This window comes from Rhinolophus ferrumequinum, chromosome 16 (genome assembly GCF_004115265.2).
Source record: "Rhinolophus ferrumequinum isolate MPI-CBG mRhiFer1 chromosome 16, mRhiFer1_v1.p, whole genome shotgun sequence".
Taxonomy (NCBI): Eukaryota; Metazoa; Chordata; class Mammalia; order Chiroptera; family Rhinolophidae; genus Rhinolophus; species Rhinolophus ferrumequinum.
The window spans coordinates 20,704,847-20,727,479 of NC_046299.1; the positions used below are offsets into that span (position 1 = coordinate 20,704,847).

Consider the following 22,633-nt stretch of genomic DNA (forward strand, 5'->3'; position numbering starts at 1 on the left):
CACAAGGCCCCAAGTACCTGACTCTGAACATTAAGTCAAACTTCAGCTCAATTCCTCAAAAGAAGCTGCTACAATGGTATCCTTTTCCCCTATTAGGCCTTTTTTCTAACTCACTGTTCCCTGTTTTAGCTGCATGTTCAGTGTTATTCCCTTGTTCCCTCCCTTTTCAAATTTCAGGGATAATACATATGAGATACAAACCACAAGCTGGTGAATGAGGGAAGTAAACAGAGATCCCTACACATCTGATCCCTACGCATCTTCCTCCCATAAAGACTCGTGACGAGGACAGAAGCACGGCAGTCAGTCTCTGTGTGTGAAGCACTGCCCTGCAAAGGAGGCAAAAGACGTGCTAGGCTTCCATCCAGAGTCCGCTCTAGCTTTCATTGTCAGGTGCATTGTGCGCAGCTTGTAGCTTCTTTTTAGGGAAAAGAAAAAATGCTATGTTCTTTCAAGGTCCCTTTGGGAGAAAGGCTTTTTCAGACTCACAGCTTCCTCCTGGGTGAAAGCCCAGTATTTGCTTGCCTTCATGTTGTTAGTGTCCCACTTCTTCTATTGTTCCTCTAAAAAGCAGAAGGGTTTAGTCACAAATCCCTGAAGACTGGACTTCGAAGATCTTTCAGGGATGCCTGCCTTCTGTCTGAAAGCGTGCTGGTGTCAGTTTGGGTCCAACCTCTTGTCCTAACCAAGTGATATGGAGCAAGTCATTTCCCTTCTCTGAGCCTCACTTTCTTCTTCCCTGCTTGTAGGGAAGGCTTGCTGATACACGTTTCTCCTAGCATGAAATATCAGCAATCTTGTTAAGAGAATTTATAAAGGAAGAGACCTACAAGGGGTTAGGTCAAGAACTGCCACCAGGGAATTGGAAATCTCGTGTCTACCTGTCCTCCTGGCTTCTGTCTGTGGGTTCTTTGCCTGCCTGCCTGCCTGCCTATTGCCCCGTCTTCCTCCCTCCCTTCTTCCCTCCCATCCCATGACTCCCATCACGTGCAAGCACAGTGCTTGGCGGTGAGAAAACATGTTCTATGAGAAAAACACGACCCTGCTCTCAGTGTGTCTCTGGTTAGTGGGGAAGGTAGTGAAAGAAATCAGTAACCTCTACATAAGACATAAAATGAAATGATTGTGAGTTGTACAATAAGTAGTGCTGACAGAGCTTGAGAGACAGACAAGCGCAGAAACCGCTCTTAGATAGATGGCCAAGTAACACCTCTATGGAGAAGAGATGCCTACATTGAAGAAATAAAAAGTTAAAAAAAATAAATACTAAGCTTGTGAAAAAGGTTATTTGGGGCAGGTGGAAAGGGGGCGGTAGGGAGGAGAATGAGAATATTCCAAAGAGATGTGACCTTCCCAGACAGGAAAAGCTTGATTAGTTTTTGAGACTGAAAGAACACCAGTTTGTCTTTGGTGACTTGGGGTGACATGCATTATCATCCTACTCTGTGCTCTGATGAGTCTATATAAACCTGGTGCCTTCACCTTACCACTGATGCTTTAATCTTGGACAATAAGAAGCATAATGACGATCTATCTCTGCTATCTCTGATGCAAAGATACAGGGAGCACCCTGTTCCAGCACTCATTGGCTGATGCCGCCCACCATCGCACACCAAAGGGCCATGAAAAGAAGAGAGTATCACCCAGTGAGATCCTTATGGACAAACTTTCTAAAGCTTAGTCCAAGGCACCAGTCCAGAAGTAGACTGGAGATGGGAGAGAACTGGTGAACTCTGAAGGATTGAGTGTGGCTTTGGTGCCAGTGGGAATGGAAAGGTCAGTGGAGTTTCCTAAGATATCCAAGGCTGAACAGTTCCGTCTGTGACTGTATCCATCCAGTGATCCCGGGGGCGCCATGCTCCTTGGCACTCTGGGGTTGTGGCTGCAGTAACACTAAGCTCCCCCCACTCCTATGGGTTACCAGCAGAGAAAAATATATTTAAAGTGGTTTTTTTAAGGTTTTTATAAACATATCATAATTTCTGACATCTCTGGACAAGAGAGCAAAACCAAAAAGTCATGCAGCATACATGTAGCATCGTGCCCAGCTCAAACCATACCCAGTACTGCTCCCAAAATCTTGCCATCAGGATGTCTGGATTACAGATAGTATCAGAAAGTACCTATCCCTGCCTCCCAACAGCCATTCAATATATGCTAACAATTATGATAACTACCCCCAAGCACATATTGCCCCCACTTCTCCCCCAATCTCTTGGAAATGTTCCTTTTGTCAATCCTGATAAGCAATCTGGCAACTGCCTCAAAACAGCCAGTGAATTTCAATAAGTGTGGCATTCTCTGTGTGCCATTCTCAGTTATCAGCTGGCTGGCTTCCAACACATTGTCACTCTGAAATATCAATTTATCCCATCCTACACCATCTAACAGTGACAGAGAACAGGCTACAGAGCAGAAAACGCTGCCACTGCAGTGCTGGTGACAGGAGCACGAGCGGCACCAAGAACCAAGCGTCTGTAGTTGGCTGTCTGCGTTTGGGGGACCGGCAGGAACTGAGGCTGCTAGACCCCGCCAGGCTTTCAACAGACTCCCAAGGTCAAGACCAAGGCACCTCAGGCATATCCTGCTCCTCCGCCTACCCCAAAGACATTACAGACATCTACTGAGCACATACGACCCTACAGCACACAGCCAGGTGCTATGGAGGATCTCAAGGAGCCACACGTGTTAAGTCCAAGTAGCAGATGAGTGGGTAGAAAAGCGGATTGTAAGGGACACAAAAGAGAAAAGAGAGGGTGCTGGGCGAGGGGGCTCCAGAAAGTCTCCAGAAGAAAGCAGAACGCGTGTGTGTCCTAAATGAGAGGAGGAGGAGAGAAGAGGGAGTTCCAGAATGGGAGGTGACGTAAGTAAAGGCAGAGATGCTGGCAAGCGAGGCAGCAGCCTGTCTAGATGGAAGCATTTGCTCTGCTGGGAACTTCCTAATTTCCATCTGTACAGTAGGTCCCCAGCTCAGAAGTGATTGGTGGAGCCACCCAGGACACCACTCGAGCTTCCAGCTGAGAAATTCCTTGGTTATGAATAAATCATGAGTCTGCCCATGTGGGTTAAGAGCCCGAATCCACCTGTGTGAACTTCAGCAGATGAGTCAGTTTATTAAAACCTCAGTTTCCCCATCGGCAAAAAGGAAAGTATAATAGTTCCTACTTTGCGCGGTTTGGAGGAGGATTTGATAAGATAATTGATCCCAAAACAAGCAGATGTTTCCCCCAAATAAATACCACAGCTTATTCAACAATTTTTAACACACATTTCCCTTCTAAAGGATGGATGTGCTGCTGCGTCAAAACATATTTAAAAGGTGAGAGCTCTTCCATCTTAACCAATAAAACTAAGAAGGAATGTGATTTTTTAGAATAAAGGTTAGCAGATTTGATTTCCAAAATGTAAAACTCCTCCTTTATGAAAACCAAAGCTATGGTAATGGGATAAAACAGAACGAGGGAAATATTGGCGTCAAATTTAACAATGTTTTCAGGTTATACATTGTATTTTTTAAATGTACCAAATGATAAGGAAAACAAATCACCAACAGATCAATGTACAAACTCATGAAAAAAATGCATATGAGGAATGGCAAGTAGACAACAAAACAGAGAAAACTGTTCCATTCACAATAAAAATTCCCTAATAAAAAATTAAGTTCGCTAATAAATCTTTAAGACATTCATTAAATGATGGCACGCCCCTGCTTAAAGCCTCCTAATTGCCTCCGACTGTGCTCGAAGTCAAACCCAAACGGTTTCCAATGCCTGACAAGACACCACAGAGTACGCCCCTCGCCACAGACCAGTGGTCCCCTCATCTCACGGACCACTCCTTCCTCACCCATTGGTTCACTTTGGCTTTTTGAAAGGGCAAGCTCCCACCCACCACCGGGTCTTTGCACAGACCTGCCTGCAATGTTTCCCCTCAGCTCCTGGTTAATTCTATCTCCTCCTTCATCCCCAGCTTGGGCACTTCCCTGATGCTATGAGTTGAATTGTATGCCCCCTAAAATTCATATGCTGAAGTCCTCACTCCAGTACCTCAGAATGTGACCTTATTCGGAAACACAGTTGTTGCAGATGAAATTAGTCAAAATGAGGTCATAGTGGAGTAGGAGGGGCCCCAAATCCTATTGGATACCATACCCCTATCCATAAGGATACCAATATGGCAGATATCCTTATAAAAAGGGGGAAACTAGGACAAGGCACGCACACAAGAAGGCTGCCATGTGAACATGAAGGCAGAAATGGGGTGATGTTTCTACGAGTCAAGGAGCACAAAGGATGGCCAGCAAACACCAGAAGCCAGGGGAAAAGCACAGACAAGATGCTCTGTCACAGTCTTCAAAAGGAACCAACCCTGCTGACACCTTGATCTCAGGCTTCCAGCCTCTAGACTGTAAGGCAATAAATTTCTATGGTTTAAGCCACCTAGTTTGTGGTACTCTGTCACGGCGGCCCTAGGAAACTAATACACCCAGAAAAGCCCTCCGTGGTCCTCCTGCTGAGTGAGTTCCTGCAGCCCCACTGTTTGTGGAGCCTGTGCCCTCCTTCTGCCAAAAGTACTCCATCCACATCTGCCTCCACACTGGAGGGAAACACTAAAGGAGCAGGCAGCGCGTCCTTTTGCGCCCTGTTCTACCTGCAGTATCCAGCATGTGGGGCACTCCATAAGCATTTGTTGGTTATGTCTGGGCAACACGGGAATAAGTCCTGACAGGCATGAGCCCTCACAGGATCCTCGAGGGATTAGGACAAAAGGCAGACCAATCCTGACTGGAATTGAAGCAAACATTCAACAGAGCACGCACTTCCTCTGAGCCGGCACGGTTTCAAACACTTCACCATTACTAACTCAGGACATCCTCTCAGCTGCCCAGTAAGGTAGGTTCTGTCAGCACTCCTTTAGAGATGAGGAAGTGGAGCCCAGAGAAGCCAGTGCCCAAAGCTCACAGCTGGGCAGGGCGGGGATTTGAACCCAGGCAGCATGCACCAGAGTCAATGCTTTTAATCTCTCTGGATGGTGATTCTCAGGAATGTACAGGTAACCAGGGATAGGTGACAGGTAATGATATGGTGCTAAGGTCTGGCTGCCTGCTGCTTGCAAGAGTTAAAAATTGAGAGACATGGTTGGTAGGAAGAAGAGCAGGTTTATTCCGAATGCCAGCATTCGGGAGGATGGCGCACTCCTGTCCAAAGGCCACCTCCCCATTCCTAGGTGGGACAGAAGGTTTTATAGGTACACAAGAAGAACAAAGGAAAGGGGGAGTCAGTCAGGCAGGTCAAAGGGCTGACAGCCTTCCTGGGGTCTGGCCTCTTTTAGATAATACTATCTCTGGACTTGGGACTCAGATTGGACCACCAAGGCCTGGGGCTTTATGTGTATTCCAGTGTCTGGGCACCTGAGGATTAAGAAATTGCTCTTTCCAGGTTACGATTTTGTTAATTAAATGGATTAACAAGGTATGGGAAGTCTTGAGAAAGGGAACAAAACAGAGTTCTTTAGTTAATCAGTGAGGGGAGAAACAAAGAGGAAATAGCTGAATATCCGGGCGGATCTAACTGCAAACTAGCTAAGTCTAATTACATTATTGATTTACCAAATTTCACCCTTATAGTAAAACAGGTACAGAATAGGTAAGCTTCAGTTTGACAAGTCCTTTCAGGGTTATTAAGAGAAATGGGGAGGAGTTGAGACTTATCCCAAAGCTTTACAGAAAGGAAAGAGACTAGACGGTCCCATGCCCCTCCCCTTGACGATTTCATAACAGACAGTGCCTTGGGTTGGAGGAGTCAAGGGTCTAACACAGGAGGAATTTTCTCATAGCCTCCTTCTTTCACATGAGTCTTCCACTAGGGTCTTGCATTACGGGGTTTGTAATTCTTAGACATAAGAGACCCGCAATAACAACTTCCAGACTTGGTCAGGTCTTACTTAATGATTATCTAGAATAGCGTTAAATGCACAGGCTCTAGAATTCAGGGTCTGAATCCAAATCTGAGCTCTACCATCTACCAAAAGCATTGGCCTTGGGAAAGTTATTTAAATTCACAGGCCCTCAGCTTCCTTGGTTGTAAAATGGGGGGTATTTACCTTACTGGTTTGCTATAAGGCTGGGTTAAACATATGTAAAGCACTTCACTTATTGCCCGGTATATAGTGTGCAGTAAACATGAACAGCTATTGTTGTTGATGTCATTGCTATTGTTTTCATTGTATCTGTTCAGATGGGCCTGGATATTCTCAGTCAGCAGAAGAAATGCAAGTTCTTCATGGAGTCTGGGGGTACATCATTTTCAAGGGTCTCATTACCTACCCAAATCTTATTCCAATAACTTGACAATAATTTTAGACATGCTAATGACCCTAAAGCATGTAAATACAGGTGTGCAATATGCATATATCATACACATATATACAAACTATGTTAACTTTTCTCAATTTCAGAGGTTTTTTTCCCCTGGCATAAGAGTTTCAGAAATGTACCTTTCTCAACAAACTTGACAGTATTCAGTAAGAGTCTTAAAATTTCTCTTCTAGAAGTCTATCCTAAGGAAATAATCTAAAACGCAGACAGAAAAAACAAAAATTCATGTACCTAGATATTCGTTACAAGAATTTTAAAAAAATGGAAAACTGTAAAACAATGTAAATCTGCAAAAATAGAGTAATGGATATAGTTAAGCAAATTACAAAAGAGCAATACAATACACTATTATGCAAACATTAAAATTATGTTTGCAAAACATTTTGAATAACATAGAAAAATGCTTAGTCTAATGTTATATGGAAATAAACAATTATTTGTACAAGAGGATCTCAATTATGTAAAATATATAGGCAAAAATGTATAGGTATACATATGCTGAAACTTAACATTGATTTTAAACAGGATTACAAATGGTAGCTATTTTTATGGTACTTTTCCTTTTTCAAGCTTTCGAAAATTATTTTTATTAGTGAAATTACTGCATAAAAATTTAAATATGCTAAAAAGAGAAAAACTTCTAAACTTAAGAAACTCATTGTTTCTTCCCTGTTGGCCACACAAAATCTTGTACAATATCTCAGTTTTCAAGTCTGAGGGAATCCAAACAAATGCATTGAAAGAGAATGCTAATATAAAGTATCAAAGCAAATCAGAATTAGGTGCAATTCCAAATTCCTCACAATCTTCACTGTTACAATCCTGCCTTTCACAAACCTTTGCTGTTTGCTGTTCACAAACCTTTGCTCTTTCCTCTCTACCCAACAGACAAGGATCTAAACTGCTTGGTCAGGCATTGAAGTCTTCCCCAGTGTGATTTTCACTTCCTTTCCAGCCTCCTTCTTAGTCACCTTTCCTGCACTGCATCCACACTTCAGCTCCACTGGGCTTCTAATCATACTTTACATGTGTCCAGTGAATTCTCTCCTCCTAGATTTCAATCTATTTCTTTATCTAGCATGCACATTCCCTCACATTACCCATCAAAGTCTTTCAATTATATTTCTTTCATGCCATAATATAATATGAACAATTTGTATTCTTTAAACATTTGCATATTTTAAGTCACCTTTATATTAAATTACCAGGAAAGGCATGTGATGTCTGTGAGGGCTATTGATTTGGGATTCCCAGAGCCCTTTCCTAGCTTTCTTCTGGTGGCCCTGTGCATAGGAATGAACAAGAGAGCCAGCCCAGGCCAGGAATTTCTCATCTGTGAGCACAGATAAAGCTTTAACTACTTGACTCAAGTGGTCCCTGCCATTCTCTCTCTCAGGCAAATCACAGAGAAGGTAGTTATCCCTGTTATGGCCTCCAGCTGTCATAGGCCCTGGAAATGTAAAGAGTAGAGCCATGACATGCCATGGTCCCTGGGGAGGCCTAGGATTTTGTTGGTCCTTAGGTTTTGTCATTATCCCTTCCTCAAAATGTGGAGCCATCCCAGGATCCTTCCAACAAATCATCCATCTGGCCCAAGTTAGTAATGATTTCTGTTGCTTGCAACTAAAAATTATGGATGGAAAGCCTTCCAAAGTCACCTGGACACCACCATTCCCCATTAGTTATGTTCTCTGATCCTCCAGGGAGCCTCGATTCCCTGCTGCCAAGTCACCCTCATAGGGTGTATCTCAAACACAACTCCATGGAGAGCAGCGCCTACGACCATTCTCTTATGTTACCAATCTCTAAAATCGATGTTAATTGCCCAATTAAACAAGCCTGATGCTGACAGAATGGGAGCTAATTAGTAAGTGCCAGAGCTCATTCCAGTTATTCACCTTTATGGTTCTCATTTATAAAGAGAAGGGTGCAACTATGGATTTTCGCATGAATGATTGTGCCTGTCATTCTGAACCAGCCATAAGGAAAATGGGTAAGAGTAAAAGGTACCGTTCTGGAAGGAAGAGTCCCCAAAACAAGTTTCCAAGGACCCTTCAGAAACAAAGATGGAGTCTCTTAAATCAGTCTCTTAAATCAGTGCTTACATCAGAATCAAGTGAGGAGTTCTTTATAAGTTCCTCGATCTTAACCCCAGAAATTGACTCAGTAGATTTGGAATAAGGCCCAGGAAACTGGCTTTTTCTTCTATTTCCCAGCCACTTCTCATGATCTACCAGTATTGAAAATCACTTAAACAAATATCCAAGGAAACTCATTCCTAGCCCCCAAAGTAGCCCTTTAGCCACAGCGCTCTTATGAGTTACGAATGGTTGCCAAACTAGAAAGGCCAAGAAAGAGGGATTACTAATGTAACAGCATGAGCACAGGGCTGCTGAGAATCGGGAGACCTAGATTTGGGTCCCAGATCTGTAACCACCAACCACCAACCAATTCAAGGCCTTAGTTTATGCATCTGTAAAATGGAATATTCAATTATCCAAGCCTCATACTCCTGTCAGAAATTTGAGACGTGCATGAGTTCATGTGGGAATAACTACAACTATGATATCAATTTAAGAAATTATTATCATTGAAGGGGGATCTTTGAAAAGATAAACTCTACGTATTGTATTTTAGGACTTGACATTAGCTTTCACTTGGGCACAATACATGTAGAAGCAACAGCAAGAGGTAAAATCCTTCCTTTGTAAATTCAGTGATTCCAGAAAAGAAGCCTCACAAACATGTGACAGAGAGAAGAGGCCATTTTACCAGTTTATTGCTCCCCAAATAATGTCTAGGGCAGTGATCTTTGTGGGGAAGCTGCCAGAAGCCTCCTAAAGACATTTATAGTCTATGTCCAATAATGTAATTGGCCACCAAACGATGAGAAAGTAACTATGAAAGCCGACTACCTGATCTTTACAGTTGTTATATATATAAGCAGGAATGGGGTACGTAAAACTCCACTCTCCTATAAACTTGGAAATAGGTAGGCTCTGTGTGAGGTGAAAATGCCAGCGCCCCCCCCCCCCCCCCCCCCTTTTTTTTTTTTTTTTTGGCTTCAAACCACATTCCAAGGACCTACTGATCATAGTTTTACACACGTGGACATCTGGCAGGAAATAAACTAAAGCTTACCTTAGAGGGTAGGAAAATGTATACATTTACACATGTTATTTTAGGAGGGACTGTCTGATCCTATTGACTTATTAACATCATTAGAAGGCTAAGGAATCTACTGCTGAGAAAATGAGAGGGAGCTCAGGCTGCGAAAGGGGACAGGCAGAATTTCACACCCCTTCTCCAAATGGTGGGGTTATTTATGATTGTGATAAAATGGCACTGCATTTGAAGGAAAAGAAAAACAACATAAAATAACAATCAACAGACACAATCCCCGCAAAAGTGTTACATTCTCTCAGCCACTGGACGAAAATCCAGATTTATACAGGTCTGGGTCCTCCCTAGGGGAAGAAAGAAGACTAGGCCATAAAAAGAACCCCTCTTTCCCATAATAAATAGGAAAGCATTAAATCTGTAACCCAGATCTGCTTCTCCAGTGTTCTCATTTCTCTATTCTCTAGCAAAATAAGATGTCTGCGGGCTCAGTATTTAGAGCAAACTCCTTTCTCATTCTACTTTTTGGAACAAAGGTTTTCATAGATTGAATCTTGCTCCTTATCTTTAATGAATTTAAATTAAATAGTTTGGGCAGGTTTTCTGGCTAACGGCCACTGTCCATGAGTGAACAGCACGTTAGCGGAGTGTGTCCATGTTGGTGACACTACCAGGCTTTTTAAGGAGCGTGGCTGTGCTCAGGAGTGGGGCTGTCATCTACTGGGCATCATAAATCCTAATGTCCGTGCTTCCTGTTTGACTTCCCAAGTTGGTAGAATCTGTGGGCTTTGTTAGGCCATATTTAGGCCAGGAACAGGAAGTTTCTTATCTTAAAAGTCATCTTGTCTTGCTTTATACCTTGTACCTGCCACCTTGTGTTTGCCTTAGGCCTGGAGAAGCCGCCTGGAATGTAGAAACAATCTTATCCTGTCTCGCTTTGTGCTTTGCTTGTCTCCTAGGGGCTTGTGATCAGCAGGCCTGGGCAGGCCTGGGCGGTCAGGACAGAGGCCTAGGGGCCAGGGTGTGGAGCCGGAGGGCGTGGTCTTGCCCCTTGGTCTTGCCCCAAAACCCTTGGTTGCTAGAGACAAAGCAACAAACCCCCCTGAAGCATTGCAGGGGGAACAACCTCGTTTACCCCCTCCTATAAAACTCCATACTCCTTTTTGCTCGGGGATGTTATGGTCTTTTCTAGGCTGACCTCCCTCAGCTCAAACACTTCAAATAAATTCTAATAGACCAATTTTGGTCTCCCGCGACTCATTCCTCCAGCCATAACCAACAGGCTTGGAGTCAGAAGAGACTTGAGAGAACATTTCCCCTAATACCTTTCTTTATGAAGAAACAGAAAGATGGCATGAGTAACCCAATCCATTAGTAACTGAGACGGGCCTAGAACCCAAGCTCCCGCTGAGCTCCATGGTTCCCAATCTTACCTAAAGATAAGAATGCACCAGGGAGACAATGAGGAAAAACTGAGGGTTGCTAGATGGGTGGGGTGGGGGGGTGGGGTGGGGGGGGAGGGTGAGGGGATTGGAGGGCAGTCGGTGACCACAGGATGGCCACGGGGTTTGAAAATTAATCTGGGGAACGTAATTTGGTGGTTACCAGAGCGTAAGGGGGTTGGGGGGTGGGGGATGAGGGTGAGGGGGATCAAATGTATGGTGATGGAAGGGGAGCTGACTCTGGGTGGTGAACACACGGTGTGATTTATGGATGATGTGATACAGAATTGCACAACTGAAATCTATGTAATTCTACTAACAATTGTCACCCCAATAAATTAAAAATAAATTAAAAAAAAAAAAAAAGAATGCACCAGGGAGCTTTTCAGAGTATACATCCTGAATAACACCCAGCCTTTCGAAATTCGAATCTCTTGGGTGGGGCCCAGGAATCTAGTTTTGTAACACATTCCACAAGTAATTCTCAGGATAGCCACGGTTCAAAACCATGCATGATGTCACCCTGCCTTCCAGGTTAATTACTTGGGAGATCACAAAGCTTTTCAATGGGCTTAGAGTCACTAAGAGTTGCATTACAAATAAAATAACCATTAATGAATGCGTTAACACTATGTTAGGGAAACTTGAATCAGATTGTGCTTTGCATCTTGCACCCAAAATCATCATTACCATCATTTGCTGTAGGAAAACTAAGACCTATATTAACCTTCCCTTTGGCGAAGCACAGATGATTAACTAAAGGAGAAGTCTCTAGAATGTTCTCTCAATAGAAATGTATCATTTCCAAGCATTATGTGCTTAGGAGTCTAGATGTGTTCTGCACCCCACCCTCCTAAAGATATCAGCACAGCTGTCATCTGTAGCCTGGTGGAAGCTGCTAGACTAGCAGGATATGTAGGCCTATGAACAAATAATAATTATATTAAGTAACCACTAGGTTGCCAGCATTTTGCATTCCATGAGTCATCTCACTGAATCCTCACAAAGCTTCCATGAGATAGGTCGTCGTGTCATCCCATTACACGGATAAGTAAATGAGGTTCAGAGAAATAAAAACATCGCTCAAGGTGGTACAGCTAGGAAGCAGATCTGGGATTCCCATCCAGACAATCTGACTCCAGAACCCGTTCCTGTAACCACCAGACACCCTCAACCCCATCTGTTACCAGGTGTTTCTGAGAACTCTGGGAATTACTAGTATATGAAATAGTCTTTCCTCTTAAGAGTTGCACATCCTAATGGAGAAATAAGATGTTTTATATTAAACAGAGAAACAAAACATACTATGTGCACATTGATCACTTCTGTAATTCATTGCTAACATGGCTCTGCATCCTTTATAGAATGAGGTGGGGTGACAATACTAAAAGTGTAAGTATTTCCATAGTAGGACCGCGCATCGCAGACGGCACTGTATTTTGTTTACACATACATCTTCTTGCAGATGCCTGATCCTGCTTCCTATGTGCGTTAACCTTGTCTGTCAACCAAACTAAACATTCTTTGAGGCTAGCAATCAGGACATACTTATTCTGCATCTCCCGGCAGTGAGCGCTGGGCTGCTTACATACGGAGGCTCAATTAATATGTTCATTTAAATGCTCGCTGACCCATTCAGGAGTTTCCACCAGATTTACTACCACTGAAAGCAAATAGAAGGCCCAAGTTCTAGAGGGAGGATTTCACAGCCTGTATCAGCCCAGCCTTCGGGACCTCACTTATGACGAGACTAACGAAGAGGACGGAAAGCTTTTAATTAACAGCCTCGCAAAAAACAGTCATTCCAATCTGCAGGTTGTTTCCATTAATTCACTCAGATTCAGCAGGAATGCCACTAAGGAATAGGGGTGAGCAGCTGGAGAGGGAGGAAAGCACATAAATAAATCATGAGTGTCATTAAAATTTGTAAACTAATAACTTCTGGAAAGTCTTAGCAATTATTATCAGGGTTTTCTTGGCAAACAAAAAATTAATAAATCCAAAAGGTCTCCAATTCCTATTAAAAAGAAAAAACAAAAACAAACACAAAAAAAAAGAACAGCGTTCTCCAGAAAGGTCACTGACAGAACAATTAGCGAAGGAAATAAATGGTCCAGACAACAGCTTGCAAAGCATGTGAAAAGTCACAGGATTCCCCAGTGGCAGGAGGTTGAGACAACTCAATACAAGGAAGTGACAGGGCAAAGAGGGTGGGGCTGGGGCTGGGATTGATTGGGGCTATCGGAACGTCAGTGCAGTTCTTCAATCCCTTATTTAGCGTCGCCCAAGTGCCAGGCTTTGTAGATCCAAAAACCAGAAAGACACAGGGCGCCTGCTCTGGAGAGATTCCCAGGCTGGGAACCAATCACAACACAGTGTAAGGATATGACATGAGCAGTGAGCAGAGGAGGGGCACCCCACCCAGGGAGGAAGGTCAGGGAAAGTGTCCGGGAGGATTTGCCCCGGAAGTGATACACTCCATAAACACCCCAACTAGGAACACCTGGGTCTAAAGCCCCCTTTCTCTGAGGGCCCCACAGCCAGGCATACAGGAGGAATGGCTGAGCTGCCTGCCTACTTATCAAAGAGTAGAATGTCTCCCATACTGCTGGGCTAGCAGTGGATGACATGGAGCAAGAGAGCAGAGCGGAGAAGAACCGAGGTGAGGTAGCAGTAGAGGGAGACCATCCATTGCAAAGAATCCCCGGTTCCTCTTATGCCTCCACAATTGCAAATTCGTTCAGCTCTGTGAGTACACCTAATCCGATAGGAAACCAAGAGGAAAGTTTCTGTAAGACCTCACACCTGATCAGAAACGGACCACTAGGGATTAGCGCCTGGGATAGACAAATTGAAGTTGGAGGATTGCTTGCTAGCTCATCTCCCTCCATAAACCAATTCCTTCAACTACTTTTCTTCTTTGAGGGAAGGATGATGTTTTTCAGTCCAAGTGTTAATGTTTAAGACATCTAGAACTGCATCCAAGAAGCAATTTGCCAGTCAGAAACACAAATCCCCACCATGGCTTACGTTCAAAACTAAAGAGTCCAAAACCTCAGGCAGTGGAATCACTGGACTTCTCATCGTTTCCACTTCCTTGCTGTCAAATTGAGGACCATGAATGCCACCAAATGAGTCAGAGATACACACACCTACGCTTGTAGAGGGGCACGAGATGGCACCAAAACGCGTGCCACATGTCATGTCATTGTCAGAGAAGTGAGGAAGAACGTGGCCCTGTCTACGAGTCCACGATGCCTGCACACCACATGACAACAGCCTATTTTCACCAGGAATGAAGGAGACATGAAGTAGACGGTTATATCCAGCTGTAGGGTTTCCATTTAGGAGGACGTGTGACACCGTGGAAAGAGGCTCCGATCAGGAACCAGGGAGCAGTCCTAACCTCAGACTTACCACCTTAGTCCTGGATCCTCTCACTTCTTAACTATAAGATCTGGGACAAGTTCTTTAACCTCTGAAAACTCAATGTCTTCATCTGTGAAATGGGGCCAGTGATACCCAACTCAAGTTTGTTGTAAAGGACGTAACTAGATAGCTTAGGTGAAGAAACCAGCATACAGAAGCAGCTCAGTCACCTGTGGATTACACGATGACTAACTCTCCTTGAGCACGTTCCATTCATAGGCACTATATGCATATGCCAGGCACTTTTCTAGGCAGTTTATATATTTTATTTCAGTGAAATATCATAACCACTCTATCAGGCAAGTGCTAGCATAATCCTCATTGTACAGATAAAGAAATGGAGGCAGAGAGAAATAAGAAACTTCTTCAAGGTTACTCACTGGCTAAGTGGAGAAGCATGGACTTGAACCCAGGCCATCATCCCAGAGCCTTCACTTTAATTAATTTGATGAGGGGGACAATGTTTCGTGCTGAGCCTCCTGACCCTGCCTCATCTCTCCTCCTTGGGCCAGGCTTCTATAAAATCGAACAGAGACAAGGCCCAATATCACTCTTGACTGATGGGCAGCCTCCAGGCTTGACACACTATGGGCTGGAAAAAATACCCTGAAAGTGAAGGCCTGGTTCTTTTTTAAAAAGTCATCCCCTAACCCTCTAGCTTGAAATTCTCTAGCTTGAAATCTCACTAGTTCTCTAGCTTGAAATCTTATACGTAAACTATTATTTGAGTAAGGGATGCCAACAGATGGTTGTGCTAATGGCCAGGTTACACAGCCATCCTTGTATTGGTGGAGAAAAACACTTTAACCACCTCCAATATAACAGCACCAAGGAGTTCCCAAAAGAATGTCACAAGGACACAAGATACTGCTACATTGTTGAATGCTTTTAAACAGTCTGGTCTATTTAGAAGTAGATGGCCTCTGAATTACTAATCCAGTGAGGCAAATAATCATATCGCACTGGTACCTGCCCAGGAGGGTCATCCTGTCATGACAGCGACTGCTCCTGTCTGTACAGAAAATTGAAGAAGAATCACCAAATTCAATTTCAACTTGGTTAAGCACGCTGGGCCAAATCATGAAACTGAAAGGGAGCGTGTTTAATTTCGCTTCTTTTCCCTGCGCGCTGTCTTAGTAAGGGAGATCACAGCGCCCTGGGCCCTACCTCTAAATGCATCCTCATCAGCATAGAAAAGAGAGTGGGAGACACAGACCTTTAGGGGCTGAGCGGAGAAGACAATAAAAAGTCAGAAGACAACCTGTGAGGCCCCAGCCAGTTGGAAAATTCCCACAAAGTGTAGGAGCAGTCCCTTTCCTCAATCATACTCTATCCAGGAGTTCCTAAGCTGGGTTTTATCAGACCTGTGAACCCTCTAAAGCACAGCACAAAAATACATCCTTATGTAACACTTATGCAGAGGGAACGCCCATAGTATCCACCAGCATTTCAAATCCCTAAAAATAAATCACACCGCATGGAATCTGTTATCTGTAAACTACACTCTAAGTCACCCCCTTGGTTTGGCCCCTGCTCCGACTCTGGTGAGTCTCCATACTTCCTACCAGGACCAATACCCAGCTTGCCTCCTGCTTGGCTTCCTTCTCTCCTGCAGGCCAACCTTGCCTGGCCTGTTCCCTATGCTAGGAACATTCTTCCACTATTCCATTTGCCAAATTGCATCCCATCCATCATTCCAACACCCAGCTCAGAGAATCTTGTCCACAAAAAAACACCTCTGGCTAGGTTGAAATTGATATTCCAATTCCCCCCCAGGCAGCACAAGGGACAACATTCTAAATCACACCTCTCTTTTCCCTGTCCCCTACCATTACCCCTTGAAGAGCTCTGTCAAGTCTTAGGTAAGTCTCGGTACCCTTGGTACAATCTCTATCACATGAACCCCTGCAACCATGGATCCTTACAAACAAAGTCAATAATGGAATGAAAACTATACAAACAGGGTTATCGCAATCATTAATTATTACAATTAAGTCAGCAGTTCCTGCTGTCCTAAGTGTTTGTTCATTTATTATTCCATTGAATCCTTGCAATCCATCCACTAATTTATTTATTGAGCAAACATTTATTAGGTCCCTCCAAGTGCCAGATACTGGCACTAGGTGTTGAGGGTACAGTGGTAAATGAAAATGACAAAAAAAAAGGAATTCTCTATACGCTTAGATGGGAGTGTAGGTAGACAATACATAAATCAAAAAATAAATACTTAGCAGGCCAGAGGGTGATAAGCGTTAAGGAGTGATGGAAAGTGAAGTCCTGGAGCCAGGCCTCGCTGATTAGGTGAGCAAAGGAGGGAAGGACTGAGGGAGTACCCACCCTGGAGAAGAGACCTCAGGCAGAGGAAGAGCCAAGTGTAAGGGTTCTGGGGAAAAGAGACCGGTGGGTACAGGGAACAGCAGCAAGGATGTGTGGCTGGAGCAAAGGTAGGTTCTCCGACTTGTATTTAGGGAAACTGAGACTTAGTGAAGTGAGTTGAATGGTGCCCCTCCACCCCCCAAAAAAAGAATATATCCATGTTCTAACCCCCAGAATGTGTAATGGGGACCTTATTTAGAAAAAAATGTCTTTGCAGATGTAATTAAGGATCTTGAGATGAGATCATCCTGGATTATCCTGGGCCCTTCTGATAAGTGTCCTTCAAGAGCCAGAAAAGGAAAAGACAGGCACGGAGGAGGCCACGTGAAGATGATGGAGGCAGAGAATGGAGTCCTGCAGTCACAAGGAATGTTGGCAGCTACCAGAAGAGTCTCCCTAAGCCTCCTCAGAGGAAATGTGCCCTAAACACACCTTGATTTCAGACCTCTAGCCTCCAGAACTGGGAGAGAATAAATTTCTACTGTTTTAAGCCACCCGGTCTGTGGTGCTGTTATGGCTGCCCTAGGACACTGATCAGAGAGGTTAAATAAAGTTCTCAAATTTACAGAGTTCTTTGGGTGGGCAAACTAGGACTTGAATCCTAACAACTGGACATCAGGTTATCCTTAGGGTCACTCAGCTGTCTACGATCTTTGGTACACACCAGTGAATATATTGGCTCTGATGAGCATGGGACACACACTGGGTCACTTAAGAGCCTTTAGCATTAAGTACCTGGCCTTGGCTCCCTGGCTTTGCCTGGCCACCTCCTAAAACTAGCCCAATCTTTCCTGAAACATGGGCTGCCAGCTACAGCTGTTTCCCATTGTAAGGACAGAATTTTCTGGCTTGTTTCATTATTTGCACCATGCAGACAGCATGGGAATCAGGCTGAACGGATCACCACGGCATCGCTGTGATTGGGCCTGAGGGTAAGGTTTCTGAGGCTCTGATTCCCTAGGAGTCCCGAGTGGCAATAGGCTTGTTTTCATCGATTAGAGGCAGGCTGGTTACTTATACCTCTGCTAATTTTCACTGAGCAGCAAAATTAGGTGTTGGACATCCTACGCAAATGGAGGCAGGCCTCAGTCGATAGCAGCAATTAACCCCTAAATATTTAATAGATGCTGTGACTGCTGCTCCTCCCTGCAAACACACAAAAAGGTCAGATTAAGAAGAAACAAGGTGCACAGACACTCATGTCCCTGACCCCTTTGCTCCAAAAGCTCAGGAAACCCTCAGAACAGGGAAACCAAGTCAATGACCTTTTGCGTCAGTGTTGCCCCCAGCCTTTACAAATAACAAAGCAAGCAGAATAGATACACAACCCTTGAGTCCCATGGACAGAAAAAGCATACAACGTGAAGCACCAGCTCAGTGGCTGAAACCACTTGCTGCTGTCCTGTGTGGCCGTGAGCCTGAGAGCGCATATGCATGTAAGGAGGTATACAGAAAGGTAAGTGTGCAGGTGCTTCCTCTCCAGGGACACTCCAAGGCTCATGGCTTCAAGCCCTCCCTGACTTATCCCACCCACAGCCTTCCTCTCCCTCTCCCACATGCCCCCCGTGTCCCACTGCGGCTGACTTATCCAGCACACGCAATGGGTGCAGTGCCTGGGGCACAAGTGCTTTCATTTCCTTTAAAGTCAAATTAAACAATGAAATTTTAGGCTCAAAAAAGTGTTTGAATATATTTGTCTTTACACCAATGCACTCGTAGACTGGATCTTTTAGTATGATTTTATGGAGGAAGCAGCCCACTAAAGCTAGGGACCATGAAAGTCATGAAAGTCACTGCACAGCCCTGACTCCCACATAGGTCTGTGCTCCTAAGGACAGTCGTCTCAAAGCCAACCTTACAGACACGAAGGGCTGAAAACAGTCCCTCCTACAGCCACGGTCTCCCTTGTGTCAGGCACGCTCCCTTGATCTCTCCAACCAGACCCATGTCCATCAAAGAATGAGACACTTGAGGAATGCAGAAGTAACAACACTCCCAAAGAGAATGTGTGACAGGACCCAAAAGAGATAAGCGGAGGGCTGAGGGAATTCACAGGCGGGCGCGTTAGATCCCAGGGCATTAACGAGGGCTTCCAGGAGGACGCCCATCTGCAGCTCCTCCCAGCTATTTAGCTGGCATTGCTCACGTGAGCGAGCCAAGTAACTCCTTAAGACTCGAATTCACTTACCTCCAAAGTGAACTCTCAGTCACGCTGCCCAGGTTGAAGTCATACAGCTTCGTCAGGATAAGTATAACCTGTGAGGAGGGTTGAGGAGGAGGGCAGAGGAGAGGAACAAAAGGGGAGAAAAAGGAAGCTTACTTTAGTTTGTGTAACAAGATACAGTGCCTCTCAGATCCCCCAGAGGACGGCTTAGTCGTTATCCACTGAGTTCAGGGGTATTATAGGATCAAGCAAGGGGGGAAACAGTAATTTAATGCATCCCATAACTGGTAGCATTTCTTTTAATCCTGAAGATGCTTTGCATTTGAAATAAAACATGCCAACAGGAATTAACTGGTATCTGCAGTGGTTTTTCCACATCTGTCCTCCTTTGAGGTCAGGCACAGGCCGGCTGGCTCTGTTCACTAATGTGGTCACCCAGAGATCAGAGGACGGGCTTGCTTTTGATCTGGACATGACTCTAACTTACACACTTGGGCTAAAAGGGAAGAAGGAACTGGGCCTGATTCTGTCTAGAAAGGAGTTCAAAAGGATTTTGTGTTTCCATCACCAGGGCCTCGGCAGCCATAGATACTTGAATGGCAGGCAGGCCCAATCCCCAACAGCTTCTGATGCCATCTGCCAGCTACCATGCAGCATCTGTCCCCATCGTGGAGTAGGCAGGTCATGGGACTCCAGTGGGCTCCAGGACCACTTTCCTGACTCCAGTTGAAATGACGAAACCCAGAAGGAATCTGTACCTGTCAGAGAGCTAAAGCTGTCTGTTAGCAGTTTGCTGAAATGGTCTTGGGCTGGTCAGTCTGCTACCATGACTTTTAAACTTCTCCAGCTGGGGACTTGGCTATCAGACATTTCCCTGCCTGCCCTTCATGTGCCTGGACAATGGCTTAGGCACAACTCCTTACCTACAAGGGCGCTAAGCGCATGCACCTAAATCGATGTTAATCAAAACGCAGGTGCCTAATATACAGCGTCTGCCTGGATGCGTGATAATCCAGTTACACATAATTGTGTTTATCTAAATTTAGTGCACAACTCATTTCACTTTTCTCAGCTCCTTCCCTTTCCACAATTTAACTTCCTCCAGTTCATTTGCACAGCAGCCATTAAACTCTTTCTGAGATAATGAATTTCTGCTACCAAGATGGGCTTTCCCATTCTAGGTATCCATTTAAGATTAAAGAAAAATAACCAGCCATTATATTGAACACTTTTATGGCACTTAACTGACGACAAAACGCACTTCGATATTTATTCTCATCTCCTCATGGGGTGGGTCAGTCCCATTTCCGTTTCTTTTATGTAAACTAAGAAAAGAATTAGAGGCAAGGATGTGACCCATTATAGGTCAAAGAAAGTCCACGGCAAAGTTGGTTTGGGACATTCAACTTTTCTGCAGGGCCATTGCTGGAGAGCTCATAGGTCTCCCCTGTGATTGTGTCCTGTGATGGGGATGGTGGATTAGCAGGAAACAGTGAAGCCCAGAAAGACATCAATGGCATGGTATTTGTAGACTAGTAAAATCTACCCCGCCACCTGTCCTATTAGCATAGTACATACAACAGCTAGGAGTGTGTATCTCATGCAAAAACATTCTCCACAGTCACTCAGCGGTCCTTCCCTCTCCCATTCACAGAGAATTTCTTCATTTGTTAAATTCAGGGGCTAATGAAGGCAAGGGACTCACCCACACCTTCCACAACCAAATGCCTAGTAATGTGCCAGATAATTCCTGTTTTGTTGAATTAATACACACACACATACATACATACGTACAACAGACTTCTTCTCCCCTTCGTTTTACCTTCTTTCCTCTACAAAGTCATTCTCACAGTCAGTATGCAAAAGCAAAAGTGGCTATATGTAAGCCATCTCAAATTCTGGACAAACGGAAAACTATGCTCTTCGAGGACTAGGTCAGCACACCCATCGAGAGCTCTACAGGAGCAAGTCGGAACACTTCAATTTCTCCCAACATCCAGCCTCCAGGGACATCAAACAAGCTCCAAAAAGTGCAAAGTCCACGTATAGAGAAGAAAAGGATGTTGAGGGTTCCACTTAATTACTAGGGCGTCTAACAAATAACTGGCTATGGAAAACCCTTCTAAGAACCCAGAGCCATTCTCGTTCTATCCGTCTCCTTACCCAATGCTTGGACCATTCTCCTCCTTTCCTTTTCTTCCTCCATCTTGTCTGTCCCTAATGTTTCTTGTGTATCTAATTTGATCTTGGTGTCTGCTTCTTGAAGGATCCAGACAAACACAGCCTTCCAAACCTCTATGAATATTATTTCTGCCTTCAGAGTAGAGAGTTTCAATTCTGCTTGAGTTTATTTACTTTCTTGATTAGAAATCTTTACTGGCTCCCTCCATCTAAGGATGAAACCCAGATTCCTTAGCCTGGTATATAAGGCACTCCACCGTCTGGCTCCTCCAACCACTTTTCCCCAGTTCTCAAGAAACTATCATCTGCTTTAGCAATCCAAGTTTCTCAAGGTGCTGCAAACTGTCCAAATCCATTCTCACACCTATTTGGTTTTTTTCCTTCTGTATAATTGCATCATTGCCTGTCCTTTCATTACCACCTGCATGTGCCTTCCTGTTGTTCAAGAAATAGCTCAAAATTCTTCTTCAGGCAGCCTCCTAGGACCATCCCAACCATCAGAGTTATTTCTCTTCTGAAGTCCTATTGTGCTCAAATTCAAATTTCATAATTTGCTTCTTAGTTAGATACTACTTTGACAGTGTCTGGATGTCACATGAGTTACCTTCTCAACTAGATTCTGAATGACTTGAGGAAGGGTTCATGTTTTGTACTTCTTTCTCCCTAGCAGAGAGACCCAACATGTCAAAGGTTCCTAAAAATAATCATTTTTGAGTCAATGAATCATTAACAGAGTTTTGGTGTAAATTATAGTCTTCAAAAAGAGATGGTATTAATCTCGTCTATTACCCTCATTGTACAGGTGGGGAGACTGAGGCACAGAGAGAGGAAGTGACTCAAGTTAAAGTCCCATTAATATATGACCTTGACCAAGAGTCAAGGCGACTATTCTTCCCGCTCCGTGAGTAAAGCTGGAGCCTAACAGTCAATGGGGAGCAGTGACACAGATTCCCTGGCCCCACTCCCAGCAAATATGACTTAGTGGGTCCTGGGTAGAGTCAAGAATTCTTCCTGTGGTGACTGGAGGACCGCAATTTGAGCAATACTCCATCACATCACGGTTCCTCTTCCAACGCTGTGGTGAAATGACACCACACTTCCCCCTTGCTGAGATCCTGACCTAGAAAAGCATCATTTCCTTTGAATTGAGTTTAACCTAACACAGGAAGCAGGCAGTAGGAGAGGATGTCTCTGTAAAGTCACCTCAGCATTCCCCAGAGAAAAGGTCCCAATTCACGTGACTGAGAATTGAGGGCCTGAAGCGTCCTTTCCCCGGGAGCCAGCACAGAAGAACAAGAACAGAGCTATGAAGAGATGATTATCTAACCTTAGCCTTGAAACAGTCTATGCCAAGCGAACAAAACTAAGAGCCAAAAGCCCACCCACCCAAAAACCAAAAGCCTGCCCGCCGCTGGTTTCTCTCACCACTCAAGAGCCTTCCAACGGTTACCAGGCAGGAGGGAATTACCAGAGAAGAAAACTGAAAGCACAAGCGGTAAACTCACCTAAGAAGCCCCAGGCTGCTGGGCAAGTACTCGGAATAGA

The 22,633-nt window shown here is 44.4% G+C and overlaps 1 protein-coding gene across 1 annotated transcript in view; it reads right to left on the bottom strand.

Moving 5' to 3' along the window:
- SORCS3 (sortilin related VPS10 domain containing receptor 3) overlaps positions 1-22,633 on the bottom strand; it is a 539,475-nt gene that overhangs the window by 351,287 nt on the left and 165,555 nt on the right. The window contains exon 2 of the mRNA XM_033131434.1: positions 18,932-18,999. Within this exon, the coding sequence (XP_032987325.1) occupies positions 18,932-18,999 (68 nt within the window). The remainder of the gene's footprint in view (positions 1-18,931; positions 19,000-22,633) is intronic.